A 15,038-nucleotide genomic window follows, 5' to 3' on the forward strand; every position below is an offset into this window, starting at 1 on the left:
TCATACTATTTACGTTTTTGTTGTGTTTAATTATTACGTTGTAGCAGAAGAATGTTTCTATGCTGTCAATTATTTACTTCATACAGTAACAAGATCAGATGTTCTACTAAATTTTAACTCAGACAGGAAATAATAGCCGCATCGCTCTAGTTTCAAGTTTATTTGTAATTAATGGCTGCCGCTGCATAAGATTTATATAAACTTTTGAAATGTGCTTAAAGAACACTCGATCGCTCTAAAATCCCAAAAATAAACAGCCACGCTGGCTCATTTGATTCGGATATCTCTGGATGATCAATTTTTTAAATATTAATATCAACCTTTTGCACTCGAGGACTTTTTCGATCGACCATAACAACTACTCCGAATGATTTAGCGTATACGTAACGCGTGTCTTACTATTAACGTAAAATGATGTTATATACAAAACCATTATATTCTGATAATTTATCTATATTTACATCTTTGAAAATATGATTTTGTAATATTAATTTCTATATTTTTTTATGATAATTTATAAAGCATTCAGCAAGATGTATTCTTGAATGTAATTGATCTCAGTTTTCAACAGTTCAAAATTGAGTTTATCTTCATTTGAGCTAATTTCACTTCCGAAAACCATTTCTTTTTCTTTCTTTTTCGAAAGTATAATACTTTTGCCGTGATCGTCGAATCCGAGCTAATGTTGGAGACGTTGTCAGAACTATAATTTCGCAGGAATATGGGTTTAGATATTTGATCTCCATTTTAAAGTCTAACACTTTACACTTGCTAACAAAGAACACAAAGAGCTAAGGAACCAATTTACGAACCAATATTGCGCTCTCATCAATTGGAGATGTCGAAATCGGACATAAACCGGGACTGTCGCCTCTTGCTCGCCACTGGAGTTGCAGCACGAAACACCGTGGTGATTGAGAGTCGCCTCTCAAATGCAAAGGGTTAATCATTATTTTTATCAATATCTACTATTTGTATGTGTATGGAAACAAGATCGGGTCAAAATTAGATTAAAGAGATCATTTTGACAAGTATATTTTACACATCTGTGATAGTTTAGAAGTGCCCAAGTAACTTGTACGTAGACAGTGGGTTATAGCAGGTTGATCGATGCTGTGAAAAAAATCCTGGTAATTTCCGGAAATTACACGAAGCAACGGTGAGAAAGGCAGCAGAGATCTGGAACGCTACAATTATAAGAAGCGCCTTTATTATGAATTGTACGGCGGAAAGAGGATGGCGATGAAACATAAAGCTTTTTAGAGCAACGTTGCTGCTCCGACAACGAAATTTACTTAGCACTGTTTCTCCGTCGCCATCCCTCTCGCCGTCAAAATTTCACTATAGTAAATTCTTTTACGACGAAGTCACTGCATCGTATACCTTCTCGAACGGCCGGAAAGATATAGAAAGAAAGATATAGAAATATTACTCTTGGAACGATTGATTTTTTCGCCACACAAAGACGTTTTTTCGCGTATAAAGAATTCAACAAATAGCCGGCAAACGTCGAAAACGTTCGAGACGATAAACGATACACGAGCAATCGAGCCACGAAATCAACGCTGCTCGAGGTGTTGTCCAAAAAAAGCTCACCCTAAGGAAATGCGATCTCCGTAAACGTTTCGAGAGGTGACTCGATGCAATCGGGATAGGCCAAGATGCAGTCGCCTCCGGATCTTCCTTGTCGTTCCGCTTCACTGTACAATTGGTCGACGCTCTGGTGATTGGAATTAGCAGTCCCTGCCACGTCTTCGCTGGGCCTGATCCAGAAATTCTTTTCAACGCGTTTCTCACGAGGCACGCGTTAAGGTAGAACCAATCGCGGATCGATCTCCCTTTTAACCTCGAACACACATGTTGCGTAATATTCCCCTAACTCAAACGTTGAAAAACTTTTTATCGCATTTTCCCCCCGTGTTCTTCGATTGACAATCAAAGATATAATTTGCGACAAATGAAAGCTTCGTTAGTTGTAGAAATTATTAAATTGTCCGAAAGTTTCGTTCATTTCATAAGGTGATAATAGATTTTTTTTTTTTTATTTTGGTTATTTTACAATTTGTCCTTATGGACATTTGGTAAAGTGTTATATCTTGTTGGTGAAGAAAAAAGAAATAAAAATAAAAAATAAATATAGCATGTGGGCGGCTACCCCCAGCGGGGTGCCAGCTTCGTTTTTTCTAAGTTATATCTTTTATGTGGTGATAATAGATGAACAACAATTTCTGTTTTATATTATTTTATTGAATTAGATATGATCCATTTCGTTCTACTTCTATTATTATATTCGTGTATAATTCAATAAACTAATATAAAACAAAAACATCGTGCGTCTATTATTTCCTTATAAAACGAAAGAAACTTTTCGGACAACCTAATATTACGATCGCCTGTGTTTTAGGATTAAATGCCTGTTTTTAACACGATGCAATGGACATCTTCCTAAACTGTCGACCAGACCCGTAGGTATATCTAAACAGGGTACTTGGAGTTTTTGAGTATTCCCAACTACCGTGAATATTTTGGTTGTCTAACGAGGATTAGAAAAAGCGATGTTCGAGAAAGAGAAAAGTAAAAGTGTGGAAGATCGATCGAAGGAAACTGCAACTGTCTGAATGGTAAATAGCAGCAACCGGTCGTATTATTGACATTCGACGCGCGTTACCCGGCGATTGTTCTACGGCTACAGGATTACGTCGGAAGGAATTTCCCAGTGACGTGTGTACACACTCGAGGCACCGCACAAAGGGAAAACCTACGCGAAACACCTTCCATTAGAAGCTTAATGCACGCGCCTAATTTCGACGCAATTAGAGCACCGCTCGCTGGTTCGGTTGCAATTTCCTTCGAGTACGCCCGGCCGCGTACGGAATGGCAAATTCCTGACCAGTTCTCCATCCGCCCAAACCGATCGCTCGACCAATGGTTCGACTCGCCCAACTATCTATCGTTAATTCGATCTCTCTTATGCTGCCTTTATGCGTACCGTTGAAGTTTTCAACTTGTCGATCGCGTTAAACGTACTGTTACGATATTCTTCGATCTTTTTCCATGAAATTATCCTGTGGGATTAGCAAGTGACCCGTAGCTTTCGAACGAAGCGTCAAATCTACAGATTGGAAGAGTACAAATTTCTCGCTCGTGTATAATCCCGTATAAGCCACCTTTGCTTATTGTAAGGTTTCTTCGCATACTATCAAATTTTACTTAACACTTAGCCAACCGAATAGGGAGATCTCCCTCTTTGACTTTAGCAGCGCATTTTCTTTTTTTTTTTTTGTTGTTGTTGTTGTTGTTATTATCAGTTATTGTTTGCCTGGAATCGTCCCAAATAATTGCGCCACTTTTTCTGCTTTTATAAAGTATAGTATATAATAAAATACATCAACTTAGTGGTGTTAAAATTAATTCAAAAGTTACACTATCAGTTATGACTAAATAAAGTTATAATCGAACGATACCACACTGTAAAAAAATGTTAAAATGCATTATGAATTTTTAGCTTCACGTTCAAGTCGTGTTATTTATCTTTAGTCATCTTTGATGTTTTCAATTTTACCTATATTTTTTTACACTTTTAATATATACTTTTAATTTGATGTTCTGTATAAACAATATGTGAAATCGTTAAATAAAGCCATTACCGCGAAATATAATTGACCACTTAAATAATTTGTAGACTTTGTTTTTTAAGTAGTGAATAGTAGTCGTCGATATTTGGAAAAATGCGCGGTGGACAGCGCACAGGTTGGCTCATCCGAGGGCGGTTAAAAAATAACAAACTTTCGGTGATTTTAATTGTATGTCCAGAGACTATAAGTCAGAAGTTACCCGAAAACGTTCGATTTTCTGTTAGCCTGTGAATAAAGGAGAATATAGCCGCGGTATTTAAATACGTCGACTCGAAAGAACGTACTGTAAAGTTATTAAACGATGCCCGTACCCGGTGCAACATAGATTTACTGCATTATCTCAGTCTATTCGTGCTTCGTTACGTGACACCGTTGTTCCCGTTTCGTGGAAAGCGGCCAGGACAGCCATTAGGGACTTCCAACGGAATTCATTAACCGGCAGCTCCTCAAGAAATGAATTTTGTTTCGAAAAGTAGCAGGAGCCGACGGTGTTCTCCCGTGCCACGAGTCAAAGCGCGATTCATCGCAACGAACTTACGTTAAAATTAAGTGGATCACCTCCTCGAGAACGTCTTGACGTGTCCTGCCAAATGGTGTCTCCGCGAGCTCGCAAATGGTCCTTAAAAGACACTCCCTACCGTCCTGCCAGCCGTGCCTTTAACATAGAATACATTCCATTTTAATTTCTACCCCTTTTTGGTGCGCTATGCTTCTGTCTCGTATTTATTTCCCCCTCTTCCACCATTCCTCGCATATTCCCCTGCTTTTCTTTTTCTCTCTGTCGCTTCTTGCCTCTTTTCTTCCTTTTTTGTAATTTGACCGCCGCGTAGAAGTAATTTTATTAGGAAGTCGCACGGTGGCGAGCCCCTCGGCAAACCGTGCTGCCGCCAGATGATATTGGTTTTATAAAACGGTAAAAGGGAATTCTTAAACGTGTGCCGTACTTCTTCGCCCCGTTTCTAGCCGAGAAATTCATTATCCTGCTCCTTTTCCTAGCCGTCGTTCGACGGCTTGCCTCGAATGAAATTATGTTACCGTGCCGGAGAAGGATGTAAATTTCGGATTAGTTTAAGCGTTCGCCGCGCATTACGCGTTAAACATTCATTCTCCCAGAATTTCACGTTTGCGAATTTCACGATTTTCCAGAGGCTGTAAAAATGAAAAAACAAGATGAAAATGGTAATTAATGGCGTTGTTTCTACCTCTAGTTTCCAAACAATCGACGATGAACTTTTTGGTCAGACTGACCAGAATGCTGGATGAATGTTCGTGAAAGAAGGACGACGAGCAATTCACTCTATTGAGCCAGCTAACGATCCATTTCACGCGGCATCGCGTCTCCTTGTCAGTTTCGACAAGTTTCGATCAGTCCCGACACTTTCTTAACTTTCACACCGTCTTTCCAAAGCAAGATAGTTCGCTTGTTACCTGCGCTTCAGGTCTCTCTGCCAAGACAAAGTAATTGCCTTACGTCCCAATTAATTTATGTTCCAGTTCTCATCTTTACCTTACCCTCTCTTCGGTCTTTTGATCTTAGTTTCCTGATACTTGCTCACGCCCTTCGTGAAAATCTTTTTCATCTACCACAAGTAATCCTTATTACGTAGATTACTAATTTCTCATCAGCCATCGTTAATAACTTTCTCCCAAACCATCTCGTACGAATTTCACCGACAAAACTGATCGATTTGTCGTGGAATAATTCGTGCGATTATTAACGTATACTTAAACAAACTGAAAGTAGGATACAGGTTCGTGTACCTGTAACTGTTTTTCGTCGCTATAAAGCAGCAACTGATCTTTATCGATATACCAATCGATTTCATTGAAGAACGTATAACAGAATGATAACTGGCGTAATAAAACTGACTGGCGCGTATCAAGCACGTACGATGAAGCCTCGTTTCCTGTTTCTGTCGCATAATCACCTACCCATTGTACGCGTTATCGGTGACAAACACGAATGTGGCGACGTCACGGTTCGATGATCGTCGACTAGAAAATGGAATTTCATTAATCGTCCACGGCAACTATCTGCGCCAATTCCGGTGTTGAGTTAATTACAAATTTATTCGTTCGATTCTAGCGTGTTTACCGATTCATCGAGCAATTTTGAACGGTAATACGGCCCGCTTATTCTTCTTCCAATTCGTTGTTCGGGTTGGTCATTGTTCCATGACTCTAAACGACTCGAATCGGCTCGCGCTGAATTTCACCCCTTTCACGGCCCCCCTTCGTGGCGGTTTCGATTTTCCCCCGCAGCGCAGAATATGGAAATCGCAGAATACTCACCGATTCAATAAATTTTCGATGGCCGCGTAAGTGTCCTGCAGATTCAGATCCCTCGACTGCCTGGCCGGTATTATTGTAGGCTCGAGTTCTGACAAGTTCGACGGAAGTTTATAATTGAATTGGAATGCGGACGAGAATACAACGCTACCTCTCTTGTTCATGGAAACCGGAACCGAGACGCCGGTCGTGAACTGGAAAATAGAACGGGGAAAAAACGTTAGATGTAAAAGGTACGATCGGTTCTCGCGAGACTTTCGTAGAGGTCGAAGAAGTAAGTCGAAGAAATTCCAAAATATTTGTTTCGTCCAGTCTGTGATATTTAAACTACTCGTCATAAAAAGTTGAAGAAGAAAAGAAGAATGGATTCGTAACTGTTGGGTTGAGGTTGACTTATTGAAGAACACGTGGATGAATTTGTAATAAAAAAGTATATTGAAATAATTAAAGATATAAGTATAAGTTTATGCTGATTCAGATCTTTACTTCCTTAGTGTTACTAGACAATGGAATGAGCACGTCCATATATTTATAGCAAAAGGATATTACCAAAAAAGTTAACCTTATAGCTTTGACTAGAGGCTACAGGGAACATAAATAGAAATCTGTTTCTTAGTTCCTTTGTTCCTGGACCTTGCAACCCAAAACATAATGTAAACTCAAGGGTACAATAATATGCACCTTTCCCTATCTAGAATATTTCTGCGTAATAGCAGTCTCCAGGTCAGGGATACACATAAATAAAGATGTAGAGTTTTTCTTGAAGTAGTTACTTCAACAATAACTACACGCGACAGATTCAAATTTCGAAGTAGATAAATCTTGCTCGATTCTTCGTCAATTGGCCGATGCAACCGTCAAGTACGCTCTCTATAAGAAGTGCATCCTCTGAAAAGAAAGCACCCAGAAAGGTCACTTTCCTAAGAACGAGGAAATGTTTTATTTATTCCCTCGATTATAACGTTTTATATGCGTGCAGTAGATATATCAATACTTAGGAGCGAGACTGTACACGTACACTATTTTTTGTCAGAAAAATTAAAAGAAGAATTGCCTTTATCTGGACTAATAAATTCGTCCTCCGAAATATTTTCTAGAGACTAATCATCTGTCAAATAATCAATGATATAATATATTATAATCAATCAATCGTAAACCTGTCAAGATGATCATCAAAGAGGGATACGAGCAAATAAAAATGGAATTATATAAATCTAGGAAAGAATACTATGTCGAACAATTCACAATAGCGTTTTATCAAATACGAAATGGCTGTCTTATACAATTAAAAAACGATTTTTGACTTCGAGACTTGTCTCCATGTCTACCGGTTGACTTTCAATTCGTTCGTTTCTAAAAGCAGAGCCCGGTACGGTTTCAGCTGTAAAACTACAAATACTCCTTTGGGCTATTTTTTCGAGAGATTGCTTATTCAAGCTTCTCGTAAAAACCACGTATTAAGGACGAGTCACCTTCCTTTCCACGTTAGTCCTCTCGTCGACAAGCGAAGAATCTATCTTACTCGGAAAACATTAAGATTTCAATGCAAACAAAGGCGTAATCTAATTAGGGGAAAACACGCGAAAGAGTACTCATTATCCTGAGATTTAAGTAAATTATTCTGGGGTTTAATAAATTTCGCGGACTGTCTAAGTAGGATTGTCAAACAAAAGCAAATTGTCTACCCGGAGAAACGTACCGCTATAAAACCTCGTTCAGACTCGTCGAGCTACTGGAACCCAAGCAACTTAAACGTAAGTACGTACCGTTCACTTAATCAACTTTTCTGTAGATTTCGTATTCAATCATATTTTCTATGTATATGTAGAAATCTATTAGTAGTTTATCGAGTATATCAACGACAGATGACAGCAAGTACAACATAAGCAACTCCCGATCCATCGACATTCGCTCAGAACCTGTTACTTCACTTACTACGTTGATATGTATATCCTTTCAAGTTTCTACACTTGTCTTCATTAGTCAAATCACTTGCAATTTGAAGGACTTTGCTAATGTAATTCTGTGATATCACTTCACTTGAACTATATCTCCAATTTTCAAGTGAAATTCATTTCAAGGAAATAACAGTTGCTAGGTAAGGCAATCTGTTATTTTCAGTTCAGTACTCGCTGATATCGCTGGTATCGGCTTTCTAAGGCTAGACGACTTTTACTGAGTTTTATATTCACTTATATATATGGAAAACTATTATAGATGATAGATAAATCATTTGTTGAATATGCTAACCGTAAACGATGGATAACTATAGAGTGATCGTGCAACTCAAACGATTCTCAATCACTCAGTGATTCACTGAGAAGTCTCTGGATTTTCAATTACACACGCAACACATATCCTTGCCACACGCAGCCAAAACTACGTAAAGTTACCTGGAACAACGACCTCGCAGGAAAGAGAAGGATACTTTCGCTTCTCCAGATAAAGAAACATATTATCGCAGTTTGCAACAAAAATAAACGGAACATGTTAATTCGAAAACACTTGCAGAAGCACTGAAATCAGTAGTTTTGAATCACTGGTGAACGAACTAACGGCGAATGGGACTACGCTCGGTCATGCGACGACGAGTTTATGGCAACGTGATAATGAACACTGGAATTTGCTATGGAGGACAGGTGGGCCACTGTTTGCGTTCGACGAACGTTCACGATGCATGATTATGGCTCGGAAAAAAATTGCCTCGATTGCCGCCACGGGCGAATTATTGGTCAGTTTTTGGAAAATTGAACGACGTCGATGATTATTTCAAAAATACGAAATCACGCTTGCCGAAATTGGCGACCACGTCGATAAGGATTCACGACGAAATGAAAATTCAACTGGAATATCAGTCGCCAATAAAATCGCGTTTGAATATTTCGAAATTTTCTTTGCGTGAGAAAATTGTACACGTCCCTTCGACTAACAACATTCGTTCACCGATGCAACTAGCCGTGTGGGAGGAAACGAACAAAATTTCTCTGAATCGTTTCAAGCGTCGACGATCGCGTCGAATCGTAAAGGGCTAACCAACACAAACGCGTTTCATCAGAGTATTCAACCGGCTGCTTGGAAAACCGACGCGCGATTCATCGGCATATCAGCTTAACCCCTGCCAGCGATAGCGTTGTAAATCCAATAATTGCCCGGCCCTGGCCGTTAAGCAGCTTTAATTAATTCCGTTTCCAACGTGGCACGATTAACGACCAAAGTTGAATTAAAATCTCATCGCAGGATACGCGATCCGAACCTCTGCCACCCCTTTGCCTCAAACCAGATTCTTTCCTGTCAAATTATGCATCCAATCTTTTTCATCGTTTGCTATTTCCACGCCTGTCCTAAAAATATAACATTTAAAAGACGTGAAATATCGTAAACCGAGGGAATATCGACAGGTTTTCGTAACACTTTGGCCGCATATCATATCAAATTAGAATATTTAGAACTATTTTTAATATTATAACGTTATAACTCTGGTTGCTCCTCTATGAGTATAAAAATGAATAAAATTGTTGCCGGTAGCTCAGTGTTTACCGTTATCTTTTCCCTTTCCACGTTTTTACTGCTTGTTTTCCAGTTGTAGGGAAAAATGGGAAATACGAGGAGAAACGCAAGCTCCCGTTCCTTGGACATTCGCAGCCAGCCTTTTGCACGAAATGTATTTCGTGGAAGCAAGTCAAAAGTATAGCATAACATACGTTCCCCGCGCAAGGGAACCGACAAGAGACCAATGTTCGTTCCTCAAGCTCGTTTTCTATTTTATCCTCGCTCCTTCGATTTCCTATTCGACTATCGCCACGCGATGTTTATTCATTTACCTTCTAAGCGAATTCCGCGTTAACAATTAAGGAATTCTTTTCTTTAGGAATCTACTTTAGTAGGGATATCTTTCTAAATGCAATTCACGATTAAAAATTTAATAAATAAATAATGACTACATTCTGTCTCGTTATTTCTCTATCGTGACGTTTCTTAACAAGTAAACTAATCAAACAGCTTGCAATTTGTCAAATTTACCCGTAAACCTTATTAGTCTCTTACCAAACTCGTTACTGTCACGCAACGATATTTACAGCTAGCAATTCGTAACCTGTAACTTTTAAAATCTGGCTAATTATACTAATAATAACAAATATTTAAAAACTAATAATATCAGTTCCATTGTGCAAGACGTTCCAGGTGTTCAGATACTTGTAGATAATAGCGCACTTTATTTACCATCTCGACTTCTTCATTATTATCGCAGATAGAAAATTTCCTTGCAGGCAAAACAGCAAGAGGAAGTGCAAGGAACGCGATGTAACGTCGGAGAAAGGGTGAAACGAATCGCTTTCATCGTTCGTTTAACAGAGAATAACGATATTTCGATCAACTAGGAGCAGCCCCGATGAAATTAAACGCGGTAGGGTTGCTGGGCGAATTTCAATTTGCCTTTCGTATTTCCGTGGAATCGAGCGTGACCGTTTCAAACGACGCGTGCAATTGGTGTCAGGCCGCGAGTGGGAACAAAAATGAAGAGGGAAAAAAGAAAGGCACAGAGACGGAAATAAACAATGACGGGAGGCACGACGAGAGACAGAGATAGAAAAGCAAAGGAAAAGAAAGAGAAGGACCAGAATTTTTTTATGGAAGGTTCATTTCCAGCAAAATCGATAGCGTGAAACCTCTGACAATCGTTGCGTTTTTTTGAAAAGCACGCATCTTGCGAGCCTCTTTTCTCAGCACTGCGAATTCGTTCTGGCTTCGACGCCTTATTTTACGGTCACGTGGCTCGTAAAGAACCGTAACGACCGAGGGCAATAAAAGCGATAGCTTATGACGGAAATAATACGTCGATGTCAGGGAAAATGGTAAAAACGACGGCATTTGTCTTCATTTCATGGTGGCGCGCTTGTTTGCTCGTCCCTTTCAATTACATCTGTTCCACAGGGATGCGAAGGAATTGCTGGTTTCCTAGCTATGTACTACACACCGCGATCGTTCTTTGTTAATTTTAATTTTGTGAAAGAAAATAAAGGACAAGATCTAGAAAAAGAGATAAGAGAAGAAACGTTCGTTTCGCGGTTTGCTCTGCTTGCAAAAAATGCAAATACCGGCATGGAAAACCGGAATTCTCCCAGGACGGTAATTTGAGGCAAGCGAGCAGACATTTTCGAAGGTTCTTGGATTCTAGAACGCATTGCGACATGATCCGATTATAGTGCGCTCTACGGACGAGATTCGTTCACGGTCCTGCAAATTACGATAGCTTGTTACCTGAAAGTCCATTTCGTTCGATCGAAAAATACCTATAGCGTGGTGTTTGTTAAACATTTTTTATCGCGAAGAAATAAGCATAGTGGAAAAGAAAGTGAGGATCTATAGCATATTCCCTTGATCCTAAATAACGATGTCTCGAGACAGTCTGAAAGTTCGCAAGATAAATTACTACGGCCCCAGACATAAAATTCAGCCTACGAAAGGCAGGAACGAACGTCTGGCAAAACAGATTTCACCGGGACGAAAATTTATAATGGCTGGACCGATAAAATAGCGCGGGTTATCCGGGCAAAGGTGCCATCACCTACCGAGAAACACGTCCCTTCTCATTCCGCGTGATCTACGAATTAGATTTGACTGGAATAATAAAAGGAATCGAGAATAGAAGAAGGGGAGCGTATCTTTGCACGAAGCAGAGAGATATCTCGCTGCCTGACAGAGAATCGGAAACGTCCTCCGTGAAGGCTTAACCGTTTTTTCCTTCTTTGCCCTTTCGCTCTTCCGTCGTTACATTCCACCGTTGTACGGAAGAGCTGGAATGAAAATACTACAGAAGAAGCACGTTTCGCGGAATCGTTCGCACTATCGTGGCTTCGAACCAGATCGGAATAGTAATGGAGAAATTTCGCCTGTCGAAATTTCGACTGATTTTCAATTGTTTCTCGTCGTCTATCAATTCAACCACCTAACTCGTAGAAAGAATTGTAGGATCCATAACAAACACCAACCGTGTCCATATTTGTCGTTTTCCAGCCACGTGAAATACGGAGGAACAGTATGGCATCTTTAACTTCTATTCGATATATCTCGATCTTTTTAACAATTTCTACAATTACACATTTATCGTAAGCTATAGCTACATATATTGGGAGAGCTGGTAGAGGAACTCTAGTTAATTAAATTATCAAATTATGAAATCAGAATAAGGTTATGTTTCTAAACTGTTCGACGATAAATTAGAACATGGATGAATTTTCATAATACTAATTCCATCGTGTGTTCTAGATGTCCGTTCCGATTACTAAAATACGTTGTCTAGAAATGAAAAATTGACCAGAATTGCTCTTGTTATTAGCCCCTCGATTAATCATGCGCTGGATCCTTACAAACGTATGATAAAATGGCGCTGCAAACGATGAATAGGTGACTTCCTTTGAATAACAGTTTGCTCCACCGCAATTGGATTTATCTATTAACGAGAAAGCAAATTGATTGACTCGGTGTCGTGGGACCGTAACAAAGACGCAGGACCTGAACTTCACACCTACTGGAACTGAATAAATATTGGATGGTTCTTCTGTTGTTGTGACTTGGTATCGAGTGGGAACTTGTTCGCGCAAAGCAGGGCAAAGATGGTGGTTTCAAGGACGATTCGAGCGCGAGCTAATCGAAAGTTTTCGAGTTTCGAACGAAGAAGCGCAAAAAATATCATGGAAAAAGCATTCTGTGCCTTTACAGGAAACGATATCAAGCGTTAGATTACAAGATCATCCTTCTTCTATTTTTCGCAATATATTTCATCGCCGACGTGGCCATCAGTTATCCAAGCGTTTGAACACGCGAATTCCAATGCAGAAACATTGCTTGGGATTCTACTAAAGTTACGTGTAAGTCTAGAAGGCTTCTCGACCAATTTCTTTCTTCTTTCTCTGTGAAATCCTCAGGCCCCCGAAATAAATATCAACGAATTAATACCGAACCAACACCCATTCGACGAAAAGGGATCGATAAAATAAATCCACGGGAAAATGTTGAAGGCGTTCGACTCTACTATCTCGAGGGCAAACGCTCCTCTCTTCCAAGGATACAGTCTTCTTCCTGTTTTTATTTCCCCCCTGCCATATTATACATACATACATACATATATACTATGTAGACGACCAACTCTGTTCGACCTACGCTCTTCGTCTCTCTCCGACACACTTTTCTTCCAGCTTTTAAGCGTTACGCGTACTTGGCTCGAACCTGCACGATAATGGACTATGCTTTTTAAAGTACTTTAACACCGTCTATTATCGTTTTGCAACCGGTTCACCGACGTCCACTGCCGACAGAATTCTTCTCTTCTTTCCATCGACTTTTCCATCCACCAACGAGTCGATAGGAGCCGATAAGGATCTCTTGAGGCGGAACATCACGCACGCCTAGATTGTCCATTTGCCCCTTAATTCACGGCCGTAAACGACCGCATAAATTGCTCGGAATTTTCAATTCCAACTCGGACACGACATATCCTTTCGAAAGCCGAAAGTAATCCAACTTTTTACATTACAAAGAGGTCTAATGGGATTGGCAAAAAAGTCGTCCGGGGAAATCCATTTTCAAAGCGTGAAATTTTAAGTACGAACTGTAGGAAGATGCAGGCTCGTGGTGTTACGTAAATGACTAAGGGAACGGTTCGGGAAACACGCTTAATTTCGTTATACTTTCGGAAAATATTCTTTGAGTTTTAAGGGCATATTCATGTGGTGGAAATATCGAAACGAAGCAGTCCATCTTTAAATATTTCGGAGACAGCGCGCTCTTGCTACTTCGCTACGTTCCTCCTCCAACGGGGATACATACGTTGAGAAAGTTTCGAGAAATTTGAAAAATTACAAAAATAGCGGGAAAACACGTATTTAGCCTCAAAGACAAATAAGAACATCGTATAATTGAGTTTTGTAAGATAAGAAAAATAGAAGATGCGACTTATCGTGTCTATTCTTCGTACATTTTTTATACTTTCTAATTAGTGGAATGAAAGATGTTCCCTTTTAGCTGTTTCCGAGTTAAAATTAACGCGGCATTTATAACGAGTCGATCCAACGCACACGTTGAAAGAGTATCGACAAAACGAGGTTCGTTTTTTATTTTTCCGGAGACGGGGATTCGAACTTTCGACGTTATCCAGGAATTCTAATCGGAAGTCAGAGGTGGCCGATTTATTTGAAGCGGAGCGCGATGCCGGGAACGACGAAGATTCTTTAATTTCGAATTCCGACCAACTGCCATGCCAAGGCGAAACTCGACGATTGCTGCGGGTACTTTTAGGGAAATGAAACTCGGGGGCGGCTGAGAAGCGGCCCGCGCGCTGGAATGCTCGCGGAACAGCCGACACACAGTTAAGAAATGCTTTCACGGTGGCCTCGACACCTTGAGAAACGGCGCTCGCCTCGAAGAGATGAGTTTTAGGCATCGTTTGGGGATAATCGAGCGTTGAACTGGCCCACGAGGCATCCAACTCGCCTCGATGAATTGCTTCTCTTCGATGTACTCGCTCCTCCTGAGTTGTCTAGAATACATTTTCTTGATAAATTACAAGCGTCGGTGTACAGTTCTTTTTTCTCACACATTTAGAGCCACACAATCGTCGACTTATCCATTCTGTGGCAGTTAGTTGTTTGATTTCTGAAAAATTAATAGTAATCATGCGTATTCAGAATGCTCTTGCACGAGTGGATTGATATTATTTCAGTGAAATTTTACAAGTTACGTATATTTGAATTTGATTATATCATGTAACTTAAAATTATAAAATCAACGTCTATAATTTACATCTTCTAATTTGTCGACTTACTTGACGTTATTAGCTGGCACATTCTTGCGCAAAATGACTGAAAGTTTCATAAAATACAAAATACAATTTCTGAGAGGGTAATTTGCAATACTCTGATAAAAACTATGTACAAGAGTAAATATTTTATTAGCCTCGTTTTGTAGTGAATTAGCCCTTTCTGCCGAAAAGAAAACAGCTTAAGTCGTGTTCACAATTCCAATTTACTATAATAAACAGCCATTAATTCCGTCCGCGAAGGGTTACAAATTTCCTCGGAACTGATCTCGAGAAAGGAAACAAAATCGTACGAACGA

At 39.8% G+C, this 15,038-nt stretch overlaps 1 protein-coding gene across 1 annotated transcript; it reads right to left on the minus strand.

Moving 5' to 3' along the window:
• Positions 1 to 1,597: 1,597 nt before the first annotated feature.
• LOC132905756 (uncharacterized) lies at positions 1,598 to 8,679 on the minus strand. The gene is made up of 4 exons (XM_060957336.1): positions 8,308 to 8,679; positions 5,928 to 6,015; positions 4,174 to 4,290; positions 1,598 to 1,763 (listed from the first exon to the last, which is right to left on the minus strand). Exons 1-4 carry the CDS (start codon positions 8,411 to 8,413, stop codon positions 1,598 to 1,600), a joined length of 477 nt encoding a protein of 158 aa, XP_060813319.1. The 5' UTR covers positions 8,414 to 8,679.
• Between the last annotated feature and the right edge of the window lie 6,359 nt (positions 8,680 to 15,038).

Source organism: Bombus pascuorum, chromosome 4, assembly GCF_905332965.1.
Source record: "Bombus pascuorum chromosome 4, iyBomPasc1.1, whole genome shotgun sequence".
NCBI classification, from domain to species: domain Eukaryota; kingdom Metazoa; phylum Arthropoda; class Insecta; order Hymenoptera; family Apidae; genus Bombus; species Bombus pascuorum.

Excerpts from the sequence above, each read along its gene's own strand:
- LOC132905756 (XM_060957336.1), bottom strand. The coding sequence starts at position 8,413 with ATGTTCCGTTTATTTTTGTTGCAAACTGCGATAATATGTTTCTTTATC. Across the intron at positions 6,016-8,307 it reads GTTGTTCCAGGTAACTTTAC|AACTCGAGCCTACAATAATA; the intron begins GTAGTTTTGGCT and ends CGAACTTGTCAG. Across the intron at positions 1,764-4,173 it reads GTGATCCACTTAATTTTAAC|GCCCAGCGAAGACGTGGCAG; the intron begins GTAAGTTCGTTG and ends TTTCTGGATCAG.